This window comes from Triturus cristatus, chromosome 12 (genome assembly GCF_964204655.1).
Source record: "Triturus cristatus chromosome 12, aTriCri1.1, whole genome shotgun sequence".
Classification (NCBI taxonomy): domain Eukaryota; kingdom Metazoa; phylum Chordata; class Amphibia; order Caudata; family Salamandridae; genus Triturus; species Triturus cristatus.
This window is the reverse complement of record NC_140595.1, coordinates 92,236,293-92,257,067: the sequence shown is the minus strand read 5'-3', so window position 1 is coordinate 92,257,067 and position 20,775 is coordinate 92,236,293. Positions and strand designations below refer to the sequence as shown.

The 20,775-nt window shown below is 45.0% G+C and overlaps 1 protein-coding gene across 1 annotated transcript in view; it reads right to left on the bottom strand.

Annotated features, from left to right (window-relative positions):
- The window catches only part of TMOD4 (tropomodulin 4), a 108,345-nt gene that overhangs the window by 74,175 nt on the left and 13,395 nt on the right, over positions 1-20,775 (bottom strand). Inside the window, exons 2-3 of the mRNA XM_085639458.1 lie at positions 12,118-12,291; positions 5,541-5,697 (exon numbers count right to left, since the gene is read on the bottom strand). Of these exons, the coding sequence (XP_085495584.1) occupies positions 5,541-5,697; positions 12,118-12,237 (277 nt within the window). The 5' untranslated portion in view covers positions 12,238-12,291. The remainder of the gene's footprint in view (positions 1-5,540; positions 5,698-12,117; positions 12,292-20,775) is intronic.

Here is a 20,775-nt window from a genome sequence, read left to right as displayed (position 1 = left end):
GTTAAAGTGGCACTTTGATTAGGTGTTGAAATGAGACAAAAGGTAAAAACTAAAGTTTTAAAAAAACACTGAAATTCACAAGTTATGGTTTGCTGAGCTAATTATAACTTTCACCCCACAATGCACTGCTTTTGACTTCACATATTACATCACATATGACTTTTTAAATGACATCATTGATGACATCACCGATCACATCACTGAAGACACCATCAAGTCACTGTGACAGTATCCTACAAGGTTTGTGGCCTGAATTCAACACACAATACCATTTTCTGAATTTTAGTTTAAACAGTGTTATTATGTGAAAGGAGGTTTGCTGTATCAATTGTATTAATCATGCTGGAAGTATTAGGTATTGTATGCCATGTAAGACAAAAATCTTTTGCTTGTTTTCTTGTTTGGGGTAGATTGTATAATGGTAGGGTCTTTTTGGGCAATGGAATTGATAAGGATGTGGGATGAGGAAACTAATCTGCTGCTCACTTAACATCTGTGGGCTGAATGATCCTGGGAAAAGAAGGGTTCTGTCCAGAATTATATACTCAAGTTCATGGGATCTTTTATTCCTGCAGGAGACACATATTGCATGGGCAAATAGGGCATGGCTCAGCTCTTTAGGGCTTGAGCTACTGGCCTGCACCACGCAGACGGTTAATGTTAAGGGTGTCGCGGTTCTTGCTAAAAAAGGATTAATTAAAATAAAGAAGTATAAAGCTGATAACTTGGGACGTTGGGTAATGATAGAGGCGCTGGTTTCGCAGCAAGTTATTACATTATGTTCTGTATATGCTCCAAATACGGATGATCCAGACGTTTTTCAATTGATAAACACAGAATTATCTTCTTTCCCACATCCCATGATTATATGTGGCGACTTAAATATTCATCTTCCTTCACAGGTGAATTTAAGGGTAGCCAAGGTGTATACTGGCAGGAAGCCGCGAGGATTTAGGAGTCTGCAGGCGCTTGTCCAGGATCAAGGGTTATATGATGTATGGGCAGAACTTAACGCTGGTCAGGATGGTTTTACGTATTTCTCTGCCCCACATGCGAAAATAGCACGGCTTGATTACTTTTTGGTTTCTGGCGATGTTTTACCGAGGGCTTCAATCAGGATCCTTCCCAAAATTATATCAGATCACAATCCGGTAGTCTTGGAGTTCGAATTCTCGGGCTTAATGGTCAGGTCTAAAAAATGGACATTTGATAGAAAGCTCCTGCTTAGTGAGGATTATTGTATTTGGATGGCAAAATGGATCCCCGAATTTGTCCAGACGAATATAGGGTCGGCAAGGATAGATATTGTATGGGATGCGCTGAAGGCAGGGATAAGAGGTGAGACTCTAAGATTTGCTGCAAGGAAGCGTAAGATAGAGCGCCTAAAGGTTCTAGACGACTTAGGGACTCTTTCTCGGCTGGAGCAAAAATTGGTGCAAGAGATAAAGACCGGTGGGGGGGTAAGGGAGGTTCAAGCAGAGGTGGCAGCCTGTCGGGCGAAAATCTATCAGGGCTATGCAGATGTGGCGGCTGCTAGCTATTAAATACATAGGAGAGAGCTTTATGAGTATGGGGAAAAGGTGGGTAAGGTGCTTGCCAATAGATTACGCCAAAGGGAGGTGGACTCTAGGATTGATAAGATTAAGGATCTTGAGGGAAATATGGTGGAGACTCCTTCCCTGGTCCAGGACGCTTTTAAAAAATACTATGAAAAATTATATACATCCGAATCAGTCGCAAGTGCTGAGAGGTATTTAGCAGGACTGGCCTGTGTGGGGGTAAAGGAACAGGATAAAGGGGCACTAACGGAGGAGCTGTCTGCAGAAGAGATTGAAAAGGCAATGAGGTCATTAGCAGTAGGGAAGGCTATGGGATCAGATTCGATCCCCCTGGAGTTTTATGTAAAATTTAAGAGGGAACTAGAGAGGATAATGACTTTAGTCTTTCAATCAGCATTTGTTGGGATTCCTCCGGCCTCTTGGTCGGAAACTATAATAGTAGTTTTTTAAAAAAAAGGGAAAGGATCCTCAGGAGCTCTCCTCGTATAGACCGATCTCGTTAATCAATGCCGATAATAAGATCTACTCGAAGTGTTTGGCAACGAGATTGGGAGACGTGATTAGCCCCCTTGTTTCATTACAACAACATGGTTTTATAGCTGGGAGGGGGACCACGGATCATGTTAGGCGACTTATTACGATATTTGACTGGGCTCAGGCAACAAACGCCTCCGTGGGGGTGGCCCTGTTGGATGCTGAAAAAGCATTCGACAGGGTCTCTTGGGAGTTTCTATGGGCCGTAATGAGATGGAAGTCGTTTCCTAGTAGATATATAAGGGCAATACAGTCAATGTATTTAACTCCGAGAGCAAGGGTTCGATTAGGAGGGGAGGAGACACAGACTTTTTTGATCAGTAGAGGCACACGTCAGGGCTGCCCCTGTTCACCGGTCCTGTTTGCTCTGTTTATTGATCCTCTCATTGCAAGGCTAGAGTCGGACCCGGTTATTTTACCAGTAATTTCAGGCCTATACTCAGTTAAAGTTCTAGCATATGCTGACGATCTTGCGGTATTGTCATCAGATATGAGCAGTGCTATGCCTAGAATCGAGACTATTACTGGAGATTTTGGAATAGTATCCGGTTATAAACTAAATTTGGGGAAGACTCAAGTATTACATTCAGAAGCTGGGTATCCAGTGGACTTAGGGGTGGGCGTGGCCACAGAAGCTATGTATTTGGGTGTAATTGTTTCATCTAAAATTCAAAACATTCCGGGTATTAATGTAGAGCCGATACTTGCCTCCTCAGATAAAATCTTGGAGAGAATTAATCGGCTGCATCTTTCCTTATATGGAAGGGCTAATGTTTTGAAAATGTCTATCTTTCCCAAATTGTTGTATTTGTTTAGGGCTATCCCTATCCTTTTTCCAAAAGAGTTATTTGACAGAATAGAACGGATGTGTTCACGATTTCTCTGGGGATACCACCGCTCTAGAAGGGCAATTAAATGGCTTTACTTGCCATTGGAACGTGGAGGTCTGGCTATCCCACATTTTTATTTGTATTATTCAGTCACACTGTTTCAATTAATGGGTGTCTTGATTTGGGGTAGGATGACGGTGTTGGACTCTGCTTTCTCCCCATCTATTTATGAGTGGTGTTTGGGAAATTCAGCACAAGGGTTACTTTTAAAAGTATTAGAGCCAAGCTACTACAAAAAGACTAGGTTTAAAATCATTCAGGCGGCCTATGTAGTTTGGAAGAGATTTTGCAAACTGTTTTCTATTCCTTGTATTACATGGTATACACCGTTAGATTCGTCAGTTTTATCCTATGTGGTGTTTCAGGACTCTGTTATGCGTAGGTGGTCGCACCTGGGTATTAGGTTAGTTGGTGATTTGCTAGAGCAGGGCGGGATCGTATCTTTTTCAACCCTACAAAGCAGATTCGGGGTCGGAAAGGCGGATTTCTTTAAGTATCTGCAACTAAGAAGTGCTTTACAGGCCGCAATTGTGGGGGGAAAATGCTACCCATTACAAATCCATGTCTTGGATTTAATAAAAGGTAAATGCAAAATAGGGCAATTATATGTAGAGCTTATGTTAATACAAACGGACGACTTAGGAAGACAGGAGGCAATATGGGAGGAGAAATTGCCGATAGTTAATTTGGACTTACAATTAGTAATGCGAACGGCTAGCTCTATCTTGCTTTCTGGTAGTCTCAGAAGTCAATCATATATGGCCACGTTTAATTTATATTATACGCCAGGAAGAATAGCAAAATGGAAGGCTGGTAAGGGGGCTAATTGTTCAAGGTGTGGACTCTACGCAGCAGACTCATTACATATGTTTTATTCCTGTCCTGCCTTACAGCCACTCTTGTTGGATATCGAACGGTTTTTGTCACAATCTCTGGGAATACAAATATCTATCACAGCCTCTCTGGTTTTGTTCGGAATAGAATTCAGCACAGATATGGGTAGGCAGACGATATCGGATAGAGGATTTAAATTTATTTGTATGTCAGTCTTGCGGTCTTGCATAACATCCCAGTGGTTGGATTCTGAGCCACCTGTCTTCACAAGCTGGAGAGCAAAACTTATTGCTATATATAACATGGAATGGGCATTATATAAATTGAAAGGGATCGCAAAGAAAAAGCTGGGGGCGGCTATTTGGGAACCGATCAGAACTTGGATACAGCAATGATACGATATGATGCATTTAATAACGCTCTCTTTGGTTTGATTATACTGTTTTTATTCTGTTTCTATGTATGGGTTATGTTTATTTATTTATTTGTTACAAATAATGGTCTGTAAATAATGAATTGCGCTGCTGAATCGAGAAAATAAAAAAATTAAAAAAAAAAAAAAGAAATTCACAAGTTATGGTTTGCTGAGCTAATTATAACTTTCACCCCACAATGCACTGCTTTTGACTTCACATATTACATCACATATGACTTTTTAAATGACATCATTGATGACATCACCGATCACATCACTGAAGACACCATCAAGTCACTGTGACAGTATCCTACAAGGTTTGTGGCCTGAATTCAACACACAATACCATTTTCTGAATTTTAGTTCACCAATCGTGATAATATGAAAAACCTTTGACAACATTCTGGACACATGTTGTCCAGTCACTCACATTTGGTGGATGTTACCTTCTTGTTACTGGTATTCACCCACCTAACAAACAAAATGCCCCTATAAACGTTAATGGAGTCACCCACAGTTTTTACACCTCTCAGAAAAAAAAGAGTTTGTACTCTAACCACCTTAATGGGATTACCGATTTAAAGACTTTAAATAACTCATGATTTTAAGTAAGAGGCTAACGTGTGCATTTGCCACCAAAAAGATACCTTCTGCCAAGCCAATGGACAACCCTTGGTAGAATCCACTACAAAAATTCCTGAGATGGGCGCGATGGCATACAACTTTAGAGCCATGCTTAAAACCCCAGTGGGAGATAAAACACCTATAAGTGGACACTCCTACATTCCTCATCATTCAAAAATCTGCAATGCCCCCCCCCCGATCTTCACTGAAGTACTGGAAATAAAGATCCATACCTCATAAATGTCCTTGTTACATAGAATTTGTCTATAGCACTGTATTACAAATATTCAATACGGGCATGTGCCCAGACATCCACCGGTGAGTAATATATTGTCAACAGAAGATTTAGACTTACTTACAGGTGTTGTTGCAACAGACTTTGGTTTTAAGTGACTTTGGAACGTATCTCAGCAACCCCCATCAGGCGTGCCCAGCCTCTATCTTGTTTAACATCGAGTACGACTTGCACCCCAAACATCAGCACAACCACACGTGCCTCCAGTGTTTAAGCTATTTCCATGCTATGCACACATATGTGTATGCACTGTAACTCTAGGCAGCATATGACTATGGTGTTATTAATGATGTCACCAGTGATGTAATCAATAATGTCATTTGAGATGTCATTAGTGATGTCATCAATAACGTCATTTAATATCAGGACTGCGAAGTAGCGCTCCCTACCTCGCTTCTCGCCTGTGAAGGGCACCAGGTCTTCACGCTCCTCGGCCTCCAGGGCCTGCTTCTCCAAGTGCTGCATTAGCGAGTCGCGATCCAGGGGTCCTGTCGGAGTCTTCTTGGTCTGATCTCTCTGCCGCATGCCAGCCGGAAGGAGGATGTTCTGGAATAAGAACAATACTGAATCTTCATAAACTTACCTCCGCACAGGGGTGAGTAAGAAGTGTGCCCCAAGTACACAAGTACAATGCTGATATAGCACGGGCAGCTGCAGCACACGGTTCAGGCATGCACAGAGACCAGGTACAGTAGTGGAACAGCAGTGCAAGGATTATTCAGAGAGAGCAGGCAAAGCATGGACAATAGCAGCACACACTTCTTTCTACAGAAGAACAGGTTCAGTACTGGACACAGTCGAAGTGCAGGAAATGGACAGGACACACTTCATACATATATACAGGACATGTATAACACTAGCACTGCAAGCTTCATTTATAGCTCGAGATTATGTGCAGCACACGCGACACCAAGGCATCCCTCAGGGATCAATGGACAGCAGGGTAAATATTGGAAGCTTCATTTATAGAGCTGGAGGAAATGAAGCACTGGCAACTTCAGTACCTGCCTACTGTGTACAGATGACAAGTACAGCACTGGACCGAAGCAGTGCAAGCTTCATTCATAGAGTAAGAACTTCTGCGGCGCCAGGCAGGAGAAGTGAAGTATCCTTCGCAGAGAAAGAACAGGTGCAGCACCAATGAGCAATGCAGGTCTCACGGAAATAGAAGCAGAGCAAGCTTCATTTATACAGAACTGCTAGGGAACGAATAGCAGCAGCACAAGCTTCATTCACAGATAAAGAACAAGTGCACCACTGGCAACATCTGTGCATTCTTATAGAGAAAATGTAAGAAGGCACTGAACAGAAGCAGTGTAAGCTACACTCTTGGTGAGAGTACTTCTGGGGCAATGGAATGCAGCAGTGCCAGCATACTACATAAAGAAGCAGCAGTACAAGCTTCCTTCATTCAGAATGAACACGTACAGCACTGGACCGAAGCAGTGCAAGCTTCATTCATAGAGTAAGAACTTCTGCGGCGCCAGGCAGGAGAAGTGAAGTATCCTTCGCAGAGAAAGAACAGGTGCAGCACCAATGAGCAATGCACGTCTCACGGAAATAGAAGCAGGGCAAGCTTCATTTATACAGAACTGCTAGGGAACGAATAGCAGCAGCACAAGCTTCATTCACAGATAAAGAACAAGTGCACCACTGGCAACATCTGTGCATGCTTCATTCTTATAGAGAAAAAGTAAGGCAATGGACAGCAGCCGAGCTAGCATCCTGCATAAAGACGCAGCAGTGCAAGCTTCCTTCATTCAGAAAGAACAAGTGCAGCACTGGCAACACCAGAGCATGATTGATGCATAATCTGAGTAAAAGCACTGACAGAAATAGTGCAAACTTAATTCAGAGAAGGTGGAGAGAAAATGGTACAGAGACAGATGGTATTAATGCAAGCTTCCTCTGTGGAGAAAGAACAGACGGAGCACTGCTGCAAAGGGAACTGGTGCAGCTCTGGATAAATAATGCAGTGCAGGCTTCAATCATAGAAATAGAAGAGGCATAGCACTGGCAAAAGCCGTGCAAGTTTCATTCTTAGAGGTCATTGGTACAGCACTGATAACAAGCATTGGCAAAGTCAGAAGGTCTAGCTATAATGCCCTTTAGTTGCTGCTACTGCTTTTTGTCGATGCTCTGCAGCTTTGTCAATTATCTAAATTCTTTTCAACAATGCTGTCGAGCACTGGCAAAAAAAAGAGAAAATAAGCTCAATTATGCAGCTACTGCTCTTGGCGTGGTCATTCTGTATCGAATTTGTGCTGGCATATGTCTGCGCGTGTGTTGCTTTGCATGTATGCGCCTACAGCACGGCACTATTTTCTTTGTATTTTAGTTAATGATCTAAGATTTTTAATGCCACTTGGATCGAAAAATGAAGGGAAAAAAAATTATTTGCACTCAAGCACTTTATGTATAGTAGAGTGGCCTGGCAGGACAAGGCATCTGCAAGGTAGACGAGCTTGTTGGGGGTAGAAATAACAGGATGAGGTGGAGAAAATGGAGGTGCACAAAAGCATTTTATGCAAAGTGAAGAGGTCCGGAAGCAACCGGTAGCTGCCAGAAGCTCTAGGCTGGCCTGGTAGCACTTTTTGGAGCCCTCTCAATAAGTCTCGCCAGACCAGCGCATGCGCTGGGTCTGGCGAGACCTAAAAACTGTTCCCTAAATGCAAGCAGTGGAACAATACAAGGCAGCCAATCAAATAGGGTCTATGATCCAGGGGAGGGACAAACACAAGAAGAGCGAGGCAACCAATGAATAAGAAGCAAGCGAGAGAGTGACAACAAAGACAACCAATATAAGCAATGGGCAGGTTCTAAGCCCATGGTACACTTATGTTATGGTCCAAAAAGCCTTCGCCTAGAGACAGGTAGGCCTGCCAGCGGTGCCAATGACAGTACCAAACCAGCTACTAACCATCACACCCTACAAGTGTAACAATTCAGACTATTCCAGGCCCCCAAAGCAATATGATTAGCAAGAGTGGCAGGTAATAGTCATTTTTAACGTATATTGAATTAGTAAACAAGTATTGTTGTGATCACTCTAAATCAGACAAAGAGAACACCATGTGGCAGACTGTCTTAAGGGCCAGTGTTGCCAATTAAGTGCCGGTGCTGAGCACCGGAAACGACCAGCTCAAATTAAGCACTGAACAGAGGACAGGCACAACAAGAACTGCAGTGCGAGCAGTATGCGAACACAGAGTAATATTTCAGCATTGCCTAGCAGCCTCAGTTCAAAGTTCATTCACTGTGACAGAAGAGGCCCAGCTCTGCCAATATCATTGCATACTACTTCATGCCTACAAAGCGAACAGGTACTACCCTGGACAGTAGGTGTGCAAGCTTCATTGATTAAGAGAGAGAACACATTCATCACTAACAGCAGAGGTTCCACTGATAGGACTGAATATGTTCTCTCGCGATTATTGGAACTTGCACAATTGTTTTGTAAGTGTGTAGAGAAAAAGCATAACCCTTGACAAGGGCATGCAAGTTTCATTCTTATGCAGAGAACTGCTATGGCTATGTGAATGCAGGGGCACATTCCGTTCACAAACATGTGAATGCATTTTCAGCATGAGCAAAAGTAATGTAAGTTTCACTCCTACAGGGTAACAGCATTAGTCATACAGTAAACAAGCATTTGCAATGCAATAGGTCTCGCATTTAAACCAAAACTTTAAAAAGGCATGGTCATTTTAGCTCAAACTCGCGTAAATGTGAGACCTATTGCATTGCAAAGGATTGTTTTGGTAGGCACGGGGAGATTAAGTGATTTGCCCAGAATCACAGGATGTGGAGTCGACCCCGAGGCTCCAACCTTGGTTTCCCAGCTCCAAAGTCGGCAGTCTAGCCGTGAGACCATATTTAGGCTGCCAAGAGAGCTCGAAGTCTTTACAAATGCTCAATAATAAAAACAAATAATATATTAGGGAGCTGTTGAAGCCAGATATAACAGGGGCGTTGGGGGGGGGGGGCTTGTCATCAATCAAACTCAAGTATGCATCTTGTCAATTTACTCACCACCTCCTTGGCTCGAACACTGAAGTCCCCCTTGGGGCTGCTCTTCCTGAAGAGTTCATCTTTACTGCTGTTGTCCAGGGCTACTCCCAGGGCCTTGTTTCTTGTCTTCACTGTTTTGACACTAGCTTTGAAGAGCAGGGTGATGTCCACGGCAATATCTGCCTCTTTAAGGACCGCAGAACAAAAAGTTTCCCTGACTACGAGAGTCGCGTATCCCCTGCCACACTCACTAGTTCCACTTCCAGTCATCAATGGGCACGTTGGATTGAGTCTTGAACGTCACCATTCTACGACGGCGCAAAGGCGTTTGTAAACTGCTGAACATTACACTGAGTGACGGTGGCTATACCGGGCGTCGAAAGCAGGCGGCCATCTTAAAAATGTAACAGCGACGTAGCTGTGAGCAGAAATTCAGTTTAAATATGTAAATGTTACTAAAAAGTATCTAAGGATCTTTAAGGGTATCCGGTTTTCATAAAATGTTAATTTGAAAAGAGTAAGAAAAATGATTGGCCAACTGCGGACCTAATGTATTTATCACGCCGTCACTTATTATCAATCTTGGTGCTTTACCTTTTTCGCCTGCCCCAATAACAAATGAGTTTATAAACTGCGAACAAAATACGTTCTGATAACAGTAAGTTTGTGGTGTTGTATGAGGAAGAGGCTTTCTAGCGTCCGCTTTCAAGTAAGGTTTTTGCCCACATTTAATATGGCAGCAGGCGTGTAGAGACCACGCCCCTACGCTAACGCCGGATAATGAACCTCCCCCATGCGCTAAAGCCACATTGAAGAGTTTTGCCCACAACTGACATGGCCATCACCATTAGATACGCCCCCAGGCCCGGTAGGCTGAAGTTGCTCTTCTGGGCTCCAGCGTTTCCTGTTGACAGTGGTGGTAACATCTTGTACTGCAGCGAGCTCTTCGGGGCGATGGGCGCGGAGAGTAGTGCTCTACGAGGCTGCACCCTGCAGGAACCCTCCTGGACGTTGCCCTCCGGCCTCTCCATCCACCCGGCACTTCTGCGGGACGGGCGGGCGATTATGCACTGTTTTCATCTACCAGCCCGACAATCAGAACAAGGTTCACAAGGCAGCACAGGTACCGAGGGCGTGGGGGGGGGGGGGGGTGTTCAGACTGATATTTAAGCACGAGATTTTAAATCGCAGCCTATCCCAGAGAAATTTAAGATTATGGTTACCCTGGACCCCTACATAGGGAGACTTTGAGTGCATGATTTGACAGAAGAATATTTTCTCGTAGCTGATAGATGGGAGAACACCCTACAAGGGCCTGTTAGAGGAGACCAGAGAAATTGAATCACAAGCGTAAGTAAATTACAGGAGTCAGATTGTATATGGTGTAGTAGATCCAGTTGTGCCATGTAGAATTTAATTTGTACATTAGATCATATACAGGTAGCAGAAAATAAGGTGAATTCTGCTGCTGAAATGAATATATCATCCAATTTCCAGGGTGAAGCTTGAATGAACTGAAATAGTCTCGCTAGCGCGTCTTACAGCGCGTTCACAAGCAAACTACTGCCTAGAGCCTAATTAACACGGGACATGCAAGCAAGCGCGTACACCAAGCAAGTGCGTACACCAACTCAAATCCACCAAGAGCCTGCGCGTGCCCATCTCCTGTCCCACTTCCGAGGCAAGTCAGCAACAATAGATCTCGCTGGCAGACAGCAGCGCTTCGCGCTGCGTTCGCCAGGCGAGACCTAAAAAGACATGTGCAAGCTTCATTTACAAAGGGCAAATGGGTACAAAACTGCCACAGCAGTGCAAGCTTCATTCGCAAACAGGCAACGGGTACTTTACTGACAACATCAGTGTAAGCTTCATTCACGATGGGCGAACGGGTACAGCACTGGCAACAGCAGTGCAAGCTTCATTTGCAAAGAGGGTAAGGGTACTGCAGTGTCAACAGCAGTGCAAGCTTCATGCACAAAGGGGGAACTGGTACTGCACTGGCAACAGCAGTGCAAGGTTCATTCCAATGAGGGAACGGGTACAGGTCTGGCAACAGCAGTGCACGCTTCATTCACAATGGGGGGAAACGGGTACAGTACTGGCAACGGCAGTGCAAGCTTCATTCATAAAGAGGGACAAGCTTCATTCACTAAGAGGGAATGGGTACAGCACTGGCAACAGCAGTGCAAGCTTCATTCAGAAAGAGGGAACAAAAACAGCAGTGCAAGCTTCATTCGCAAAGAGGGTAAGGGTACCTCACTGGCAACAGTAGTGCAAGCTTCATTCACAAAGAGGCAACTGGTTCTATACTGGCAACAGCAGTGCAAAGTTCATTCACAATGGGGGAATGGGTACAGTACTAGCAACAGCAGTGCAAGCTTCATTCCAAAGAGGGAACGGATACTGCACTAGCAACAGCATTGCAAGCTTCATTCACAAATAGGGACAAGATGTATTTACAAAGAGGGAATGGGTACAGCACTGGCAACAGCAGTGCAAGCTTAATCAACAAAGACAGAACGGGCACAGCACTAGCAACAGCAGTGCAGCACTGGCAACAACAGTGCAAGCTTCAATCACAAAGAGCGAACGGGTACAACACTGGCAATAGCAGTGCGAGCTTTTTGCATTGACAGAGAACAGGTACTGCATTGGACAGCATCAGCAGTTATGCTAATTTCCTGTCCTAGTCTCTATCGCCTCCGGTCTCAATCTACCCTAGTGGAGTCTAATGTAATCCAAGATGATGTACAGACAGTGGTTTATCTCTTAATTCTCACCTTTTTAACCTACATTAATATCCAATTTACAGGGTGAGTTGTGCTATATAAAATGTATATGCATAAAAATGTAGAGCAGTCACAGAGCAAGGAAAGGCAGTCCAAGCTTCCAACGGATAGATTTGCACAAAGGCAGACTGTAGAAGGCTGCGAAAGACAGGTCCCAGAAACATACCTCAGGGTCCATCTCTTGCAGCTCCATGTCAAGCTGGGCGAGATCTTCCGGAGACATGGCATTGAGGATTTCATCTTCGTCAATGTCCCGATACTTCTCCAGCTCCTTCTGGTAAGACATGTCTGCGGCGGTGTGGAGGCACCCTCTCTCTGGGTCACCAGCGAAGAGGTAGGCCTAGGACCATGAAAAGAGGTATATGAAGGACTGGACACAGACAATGCAGCTGCTGTATTCAGAGGGAAAGAGTTATGCAAGAGACAATGTACTACACATGTTTAAGATGGCTACTCACCCCTGAAATACAATTTTAAGAATGAATGTTTCATCACAGCCAACAGCGCTCCTACCGGGACCGTGGACCCGTGGGAAATGGTGGGTGCGTGGGCTGAGCACGTCGGCAAACAATCTTCGCCTTGCCCAGAATTCTAAATAACGCACTCTCAGGACACGGTACGGCTATACTGCCAATAATCCATTTAATTCAGCTCCACATAACAAGTTTCAGCTGCCCAAACACATTATGTGGAGCTGAATTAAATGGATTATTGGCAGTATATCCCTACCGTGTCCTGAGAGTGCGTTGTTTGGAATTCTAAGCATGGCGAATAAATATATATATATTTTTTTTTTAGTTTATATATGAAACTATTCCAAGAGGTACGTGAATATATTTTGAATCCCCGCAAATAAATAGTTGGTCCTTACAACTTGTTTTTTTTTGTCACAGATAAAATGCTAATATGCGTTTTGTGAATTTAACTAGGAATGGATCCTTGCATAACTCAAGTTTATGAGTTAGCCCTGGCTTCTTCACTACTAGAGAAGACACTTTTTAATAAATGAGCTAACATTTTGTTGAAATGTTAATTCACATCGGGTATCCTACCACACTACTTATAATAGTATTATTGTAACTTTGTCCTCTTGCCCACGAAAGAATATTGAATATTTTTCTTGTGGACCCTCACACACCCTATTGGTGCCATGCTTCATCGTCGGGTTTAAACTTTACACAAAGAAAAAGGTGTTCGTTAAGAAATGTAGCTGTGTATAAACACCAACTCTGATAAATTGAGGCAGTTATACACTACATGAATTGCACACCACTATAGCCTTAAGAGTCCGCTGTAGCGGGCTCTACCAGCCATTAAAGGCCCACTATAGCATTAAAGACCCGAGGCGAAGGCCTTTAACAAAGGAGCGGACCTTTATTGGCCAGTAGAGCCCGCTAAGGAGGGCTCTATGGCTATTAAAACATTCCGCCTCAAGAGGGCAGAATGTTCTAATTAGTAGAACAAAGACCGCACGGAGCCCGAGGGGGTTTAAATCCCCTCAGGCTCCATGAGGCATTTGTTCACAGCAACAGCTGTGAACAAGCATTGGAATGTTGATGCTTCAAGCTTCTACCGGCCATTAAAAGCCCAGAGCACTCCAATGTCTTCAATGGAGCACTCAACACTCCAATGTTCTATTAAAGGTTACATCAGTGGACCCTACAGTGCAGCTCACAAAGCATTGCTCGCCTGGTCACGATGTTTTTTTTGTCCGTTTTACACAGGGCAAGCATTTCTTTTCTTATAAATAGGAGGCTGAAGCGGCTGTCGTGATTGGTTCTCCTCTCACAACTACTCTCCCACTATCCATTGGTTCTGTGACTGTCTGGAAGAGATCCCAGGGTCTAAGGCATCAAAGCTGCATAATTTTTAATGGTCGGTTTTCATTTCTTAAAGGGAGCTGTACGCATTTCGCGGAAGTGCCCTCTTGAGTCAGAAGGTGGCAGCCATCAAATGACTGCTGTTCAGCAGAGCATCTTGAGAGAGGATGAAACAAAGACAAACAGGATGTCTCTGCTCCTCCTGTCTTTCAGCTGTCAGCACTAGATCTCCCACAACGCCTGGGTCTTGCCAGTGCTGCCTTCTCCCTTGTAAGTAGACCTGGCAGTAGAATGCAGGGTGGAAGATCTACCACAGAATGTCTGACCCCAGTGAAGTGACTTTACTCAATGCGCCATTACCAAACCAGGCAGAACCAGGCAAGGACTGTATGCTGTGCTAAAAAGAGCGTTAGAAAGTTTGTGAAGTGTGTATACGAGCCACTCAATTGAATACCGCAAAGCCTGCTGTCTGGGGCATTACTGAAAACTGCACAAATGTGATAATTGAGACATTGTGCAATTGGCATGGTGCGTTGGGTTAAAATAAATACTGATTGTGTTGTGAAAGTGTTCACAGTGAACTGCCAGCAAAGATATAGACAAATGTAAAGTAAATGGATTTTTATAAAAAAAGAATACAAAAGTGCGCTACCTGGGCATTGCTGAAAATGGCTAGCTAACTGGACAAATAATGGAAACTACAAGGGGTCCAAATTGGGGCATAATGGAAAACTTTTAACTGGAACTGTGGAAAACTCCTGGTATAATGACTGGTTCCTCAGCTAACTTTTTTATTTTGCACTCTTGATTTTCTACAAACTTGTACAGACTTTGAACAAAATCTGAAGAACGCTGAACACACACGTTACTAGATGGTAGAACACAGTCTCAGATATAAAACAAGCATTAGAAATGCAATAATTCTCGCATTGTTTTGAGTTAGAGCTATTGGCATAGCTCAACAGCTACCGGACAGAAATTGCCACTTTGCAGGTGCGGAACAGAGCATTGCTCTGGGAAACGGCCTCAAAGCCTAAAACGATGTTAAAAGCCTACAAAATAAAAAGGCAGATCAGGATGACCAGGAGGAACCGTGGACGTATTGGGATGGCCAACGCAAGCAAACAATGAGTGAAATCGCCTGGGTGGGACCCAAGCATGCAAAGGCAGGAAAATCAGACCCAATGCACCAATAATAACCCTGTATGTCTAAATGGCACAACAACGAACAAATGGCAATTCATGGGCATGCCAAAAGCCGATAGAGGAGATAACAACAGATCTTGCAGACTTAGGCTCGACCTTAAAAAGAAGTGAGAATAACCAATCTCATCATATAACGACCATGAAAATTACATGGTTCGACCCTAAAAAACCTTTTTGAGATCTTTGCCCTCTCAGAACAACAGAGATGTGCGTAACTCAAACTGTGAATGGACTTAGACAAATTGTGGAATGTCTTGTCCTTTTGGAAATTGTGATAAAATAAATAAGCTTTTTCGGCGCTGAAGAAGCCCATAACTGGGCAAAACGCGTTGGCTGTGTGGAATTGCTCTCTTACGGTCAAGAAGACCTTGAATAAAAGAAGCACAACAAAGGAACAGACCTCTCGACTCATCTTTTCTTGTTATCAATAAAGCAATGCTTTAACTTATGCTCCTTTGAAGTTGCCTCTCAACCTTTACTTGAATATATCGATACAAACTTTGACCAGTATCTGAACCACTACGAAATATATTGCATTGATATGCTGTAAAAGGATTGAAACATGAATCAGTATGGGGCTGATACAAACAACCTACCTTGACGAGGAGAGAGGCGGCTGGGCTCTGTGGTGAGGCCCCGGGGGAACGAGGCTCCTGAGGGTCGCGAGGGTCCTGTCCTGCAGCGCCTGATGCAGACGTGATCAGCGGTCCCTAGCGGACTACACTACCCAGAATTCAGAGCAAGGCACTTCCGCCCGATAGCGCGCCCGGAGGCGCAGAAATACCGCGAGGCTCCCTTGCAGAGCGGGGGCTGATACAAACAACCTACCTTGACGAGGAGAGAGGCGGCTGGGCTCTGTGGTGAGGCCCCGGGGGAACGAGGCTCCTGAGGGTCGCGAGGGTCCTGTCCTGCAGCGCCTGATGCAGACGTGATCAGCGGTCCCTAGCGGACTACACTACCCAGAATTCAGAGCAGGGCACTTCCGCCCGATAGCGCGCCCGGAGGCGCAGAAATACCGCGAGGCTCCCTTGCAGAGCGGGGGCTGATGCAAACAACCTACCTTGACGAGGAGAGAGGCGGCTGGGCTCTGTGGTGAGGCCCCGGGGGAACGAGGCTCCTGAGGGTCGGGAGGGTCCTGTCCTGCAGCGCCTGATGCGGACGTGATCAGCGGTCCCTAGCGGACTACACTACCCAGAATTCAGAGCAGGGCACTTCCGCCCGAAAGCGCGCCCGGAGGCGCAGAAATACCGCGAGGCTCCCTTGCAGAGCGGGGGCTGATACTAACAACCTACCTTGACGAGGAGAGAGGCGGCTGGGCTCTGTGGTGAGGCCCCGGGGGAACGAGGCTCCTGAGGGTCGCGAGGGTCCTGTCCTGCAGCGCCTGATGCGGACGTGATCAGCGGTCCCTAGCGGACTACACTACCCAGAATTCAGAGCAGGGCACTTCCGCCCGATAGCGCGCCCGGAGGCGCAGAAATACCGCGAGGCTCCCCCCGCATCGCGGGATGCGCGCGGGCGGCGCCGGGCTGAGCCCGGGCAGAGGGCGGGCCGTCTGTGGCCGTCAGGGGCAGACAGAGGCAGGGCTGGGCAACCCCCCTTAACTTCGCTGGCCCGGGGGCATCTGGCTGAGAAACAACTACTGGCTACCCGCATCGACATCCATTATGGGAAAAAAGACTTCAGCAGCACCCAGAAGACCGGGTAAGCCCAAACAACATGCAGCACCTACTACTCCATTGCCAAGCCTAACGGCCATAGATAAAATGTTGCAGAAAACAATAGGGGTCGTTGCCATGGCTATTCAGAACACTGAAAGACGCCTCTCGCTCCCACCAAGCCTGCCCTTGTTTATGCACCATGATAACTCCTTTGAAAAATCCCTCGATTCTTTACTTGCTACATCCTATGCGGGGCTTCCGGGCACAGCCACCAAAGAGAACCACACAAATGGAAATATAGTATCTTACGACCACCTGCCCACGGACACTAGGCTATCGTCAACTCCCACTATGTTAGAGCCAAGCCCAAATAGGGACCTGGATTTTCTGCCATCTCCAGTTGATAATTTGATTCACACAGAAGGGATTGACTTACGCCATGACTCTGATGCTTTGGACTCAGGTGGGGATAAAAGCACTAGCGGACTAATGCAAACAAGGGGCCAGAAAGCAAAGAGGCAAAAAGCTAAGAATAAACGGAAAAATATTGAGCCTGTACAAAATAAACAGAAGGGTGGGAATAGCCAACCACGGAGGTCTGTTGCCCCCGTAGTACTAGATAAGGCTAAAGAGGTCGGCCTACCTAGCAGGATGGATTCCTCTATTATAGAAATCAACACAGTGTCAGGGGCTCAGGGATTTTGGGGGAGACTGGAGACACTGATATCTACTCTCTTGGGTCCTCTGAATTTACATGTATCAAACATAGAAAAAAGAATGAGAGTGCTGACTGATCATGTTTCTAAACTAAGTTCAGGGCGCCATCAAGAAATCTTGCCCTCTTTAGGGGCAACTACCACCACTGATGATGTCCAAATAAATCAGCCCAAAATGTTTAATAGAACTAATAATAGTGTCCCCTTGTTGCCCCCAATACCAGGCACAAGTAAAAGCCTACCATCTGTGGAGCATCGTGCCAAACGGGCACCCAAACCAACACTCCCCAAGGTTGCCACCCCCATAGCGACGGCTCAAACTGTCTCTAAAAGTAATACGGCATATTTTGGTCAAACCAATACTGATGTCCTACCTGATTCATCCCCTCCCTCACCTAAGCCGGACCAATCTATTTTAACAACTGCTAAGCAAATTCCGGCCCGTATCAGTTTACCCCCAGAGTGCGGACCTTACGTCCTGGTTTTAGCTAATGTCCCTAAGCTAAGGAAAGATCAAGAGGAAAATTTTGCTAGCCTAAAAAACAGAACTCTCCATTGGCTATCTAGACATTGTCAATTTCCGATGGATGGCGCTGGAGAGATTATTCATACCCAAAGAGTGGGGTGGGTGGGCCCCTTAAGGAAAAAGTTTGAAGGGGACTGTATAATTATAAACTTTAAGTCCCCTCTATGGGCTCAATGCACGTTAGCAAAAGCCCCACAGCCCTCCCATTGGGAATACAACACTACACTTCTCCCTCTTGGGTATTTTTACAGGCACTTAATAGATCCTAATCCTAGTCTTGGGACTCATTTTTTGGGACACCGCCAGGACATTAATACTGATTTTAGAATTAACAATCGATGTTACCACCAGGGCCAACATCCTGATACTAGAAATGGCCTTTCATTGGGTAACGTGACTGCACTACCTGCACACCAAATGTCATATCCCCCTTTCTTAGTCGCACCCCAGCACATTCCCAGGGAGAGGCCCTATGCAGTGACCAATCAAAATATTTACCCGGATGAGCATGAGAGGAGGTACCTGTATAATGTTCCAACATATAATCGATTCAAACATGCCTTTTCAAACTTAGAGGAACTGGACTGACTGGGGGATAGTGATAGGAATATTGAACGTGTAGAGGCAGCCGATGTAACTGAGGAACTTTTAGATTCTACAAAAACTGTTATACCTCAACCCATGGCCGTACAGCCTGCCACGGTTGAATTCCCAGTTGCATGTGAGGACGTAACAACAATCCTGCAAATCAACCCCAGGCAGATTACCAGGGACATGCATTTAAGTAGCCCAAGTGGCTGTGACTTGTCAATCCTTAGCTGGAACGTTGCAGGCATAGAATCTAGACTGTCCGACCCTCAGTGGGTCCAGCTATTGGATGGCAAAGGTATCATCATGTTCCAAGAGATCTGGGCCGTAGGGAACGTGCACCTAGAGGGTTATCATTGTTTTAGTGTGTTTGCCTCTAAGCCTGCCTTTGGTCGTGCAATGGGAGGACTTTTTATTGGGATCAGGATATTGGCGGGTGGTACTTTTAAGGATTTATCATTCGGGAACCCAAATATTCAGGTTCTTGAATACAAGCGAAAGACCAAGATTTATTTAATTAATTTTTACAATAATGATTTTAATTCAATACCAAATAGGAACTATATAGCACTTTCTAATTTATTGGTACACCTTGAAACAAACATGAATATAGGTATAGACGAGAAGTCAGGGATTCTCATTGGGGGTGACTTCAATGCGAAGATTCCAGGAAAGCATCGATTAGAGGATAAAAGCTGCCCAGATTCAGCAGACCGTAGAGGTATTGAGCTTGTTAAGATATTGAATGAACACATCCTTAGTAATGTAATGGAAGCAAGCCAATCCCCAAGGATGATCTGTGCCCCCACGCATAGAGGGAGAGATTCACGTTCGACGATTGATTTTATTTTCACATCCCCCTACCTAACAGATCGTGTTACCCACTCAAATGTGGTTGAGACATTATATGGAGACCATAACCCCCTTATAGTCACTTTGTACTTGGGCCCTAGCCCAGTATATGCTAAATTTAATGGCGCAAGAGATATTACGCCATCAGGTGATGGTCTCCGTCTAAAATGGAGGGGAATTGACTGTGAAGCCCTACTTGATCGTGTAAAAAATGATCACATAGTATTAATAAATTCTTGCTCATCACCCGACGGGGATTGCCACAGAATAGTCACCGATTTTGGTAAACTATGCGTGGCAATCAAAAATTATTTGTTAGTCCCATTACCCACAAAGGCGAAAGAGCCAAAAAGGTTCGACTCTGCCTGTTCTATGGCAAATAGGGAACTACGCAGGGTATTAACCATTAACCCAAGGAATATAGTGGAGGTACAATCAGCTAGGAAATTTTATAAACAAAAAATAGCTGAAAGAAAGGCGGCACTCCTGATGGAACAGTGGGAGTCCCTGGTCGTTAGCGCCAATATGAAGAGCAGTGGGCCATTTTGGACAGCAGTTAGGAAAATGCGCGACATGGGTAAACATTTATCCCCAATTGGCTGCAATATAACCAGTAGCACTTGGGAAGCCCACTTTTCCAATATATATGCTGCTCCCTTTGAAGAAATAATCACCCCAGATCTGGGACAGTTGCGAGACCTGCGGATTGATCATTACGAGGTGGTGACAGCCGTCAGAGAGAGCCTTGGCAACAAGGCCCCTGGACCAGACGGTCTTCCCATAGACATCATAAAGCATAGTCCAGACCTATGGGCACCAATTTTACATAATGTTTTTAACAGTTTGTCAAGAGCGCCCATCCCGAAGACGTGGTCTTGTAGCATTATTGTCCCAATTTATAAAAAGGGAGATAGGTCAGATCCAGCTAACTACCGCCCAATCTCGCTTTTGGACAACACTTTAAAAATACTTGGGCGAGTTATTTACAACAGGGTGGTAGAGTGGGCGGAAGATTCTGACCTACTGGATCCATGTCAGATGGGATTCAGGAGTGGGGTGGGCACGGTCGAGCAATGTTTGAATTTAAAATTAATAATTGATAAGTATACCGTCGCTCGATCGTCCCCTATATACCTCGCCTTCATGGATCTTTCATCTGCGTTTGACCTGGTAAACAGATCAAAACTGTGGTCCATGCTTCTCAATTATGGACTGGACGAGCCTTTAGTGCACTTCCTGGCGTATCTCCATACTGACCTCAGGGCTCAAGTTAGAATTGGGTCGGGGGTGAAGTTTCCGGAGCCATCAAATTTGGCAGGGGGGTTAGACAGGGGTGCGTTTTAGCACCCCTGTTGTTTATTATTTACATCAATGGCATAGCAAAGGTTTTAAAACAAGTAACTAGAGATGTCCCAATTGTCCAGGGGCATCCTTTGCCAGTTCTACTATACGCAGATG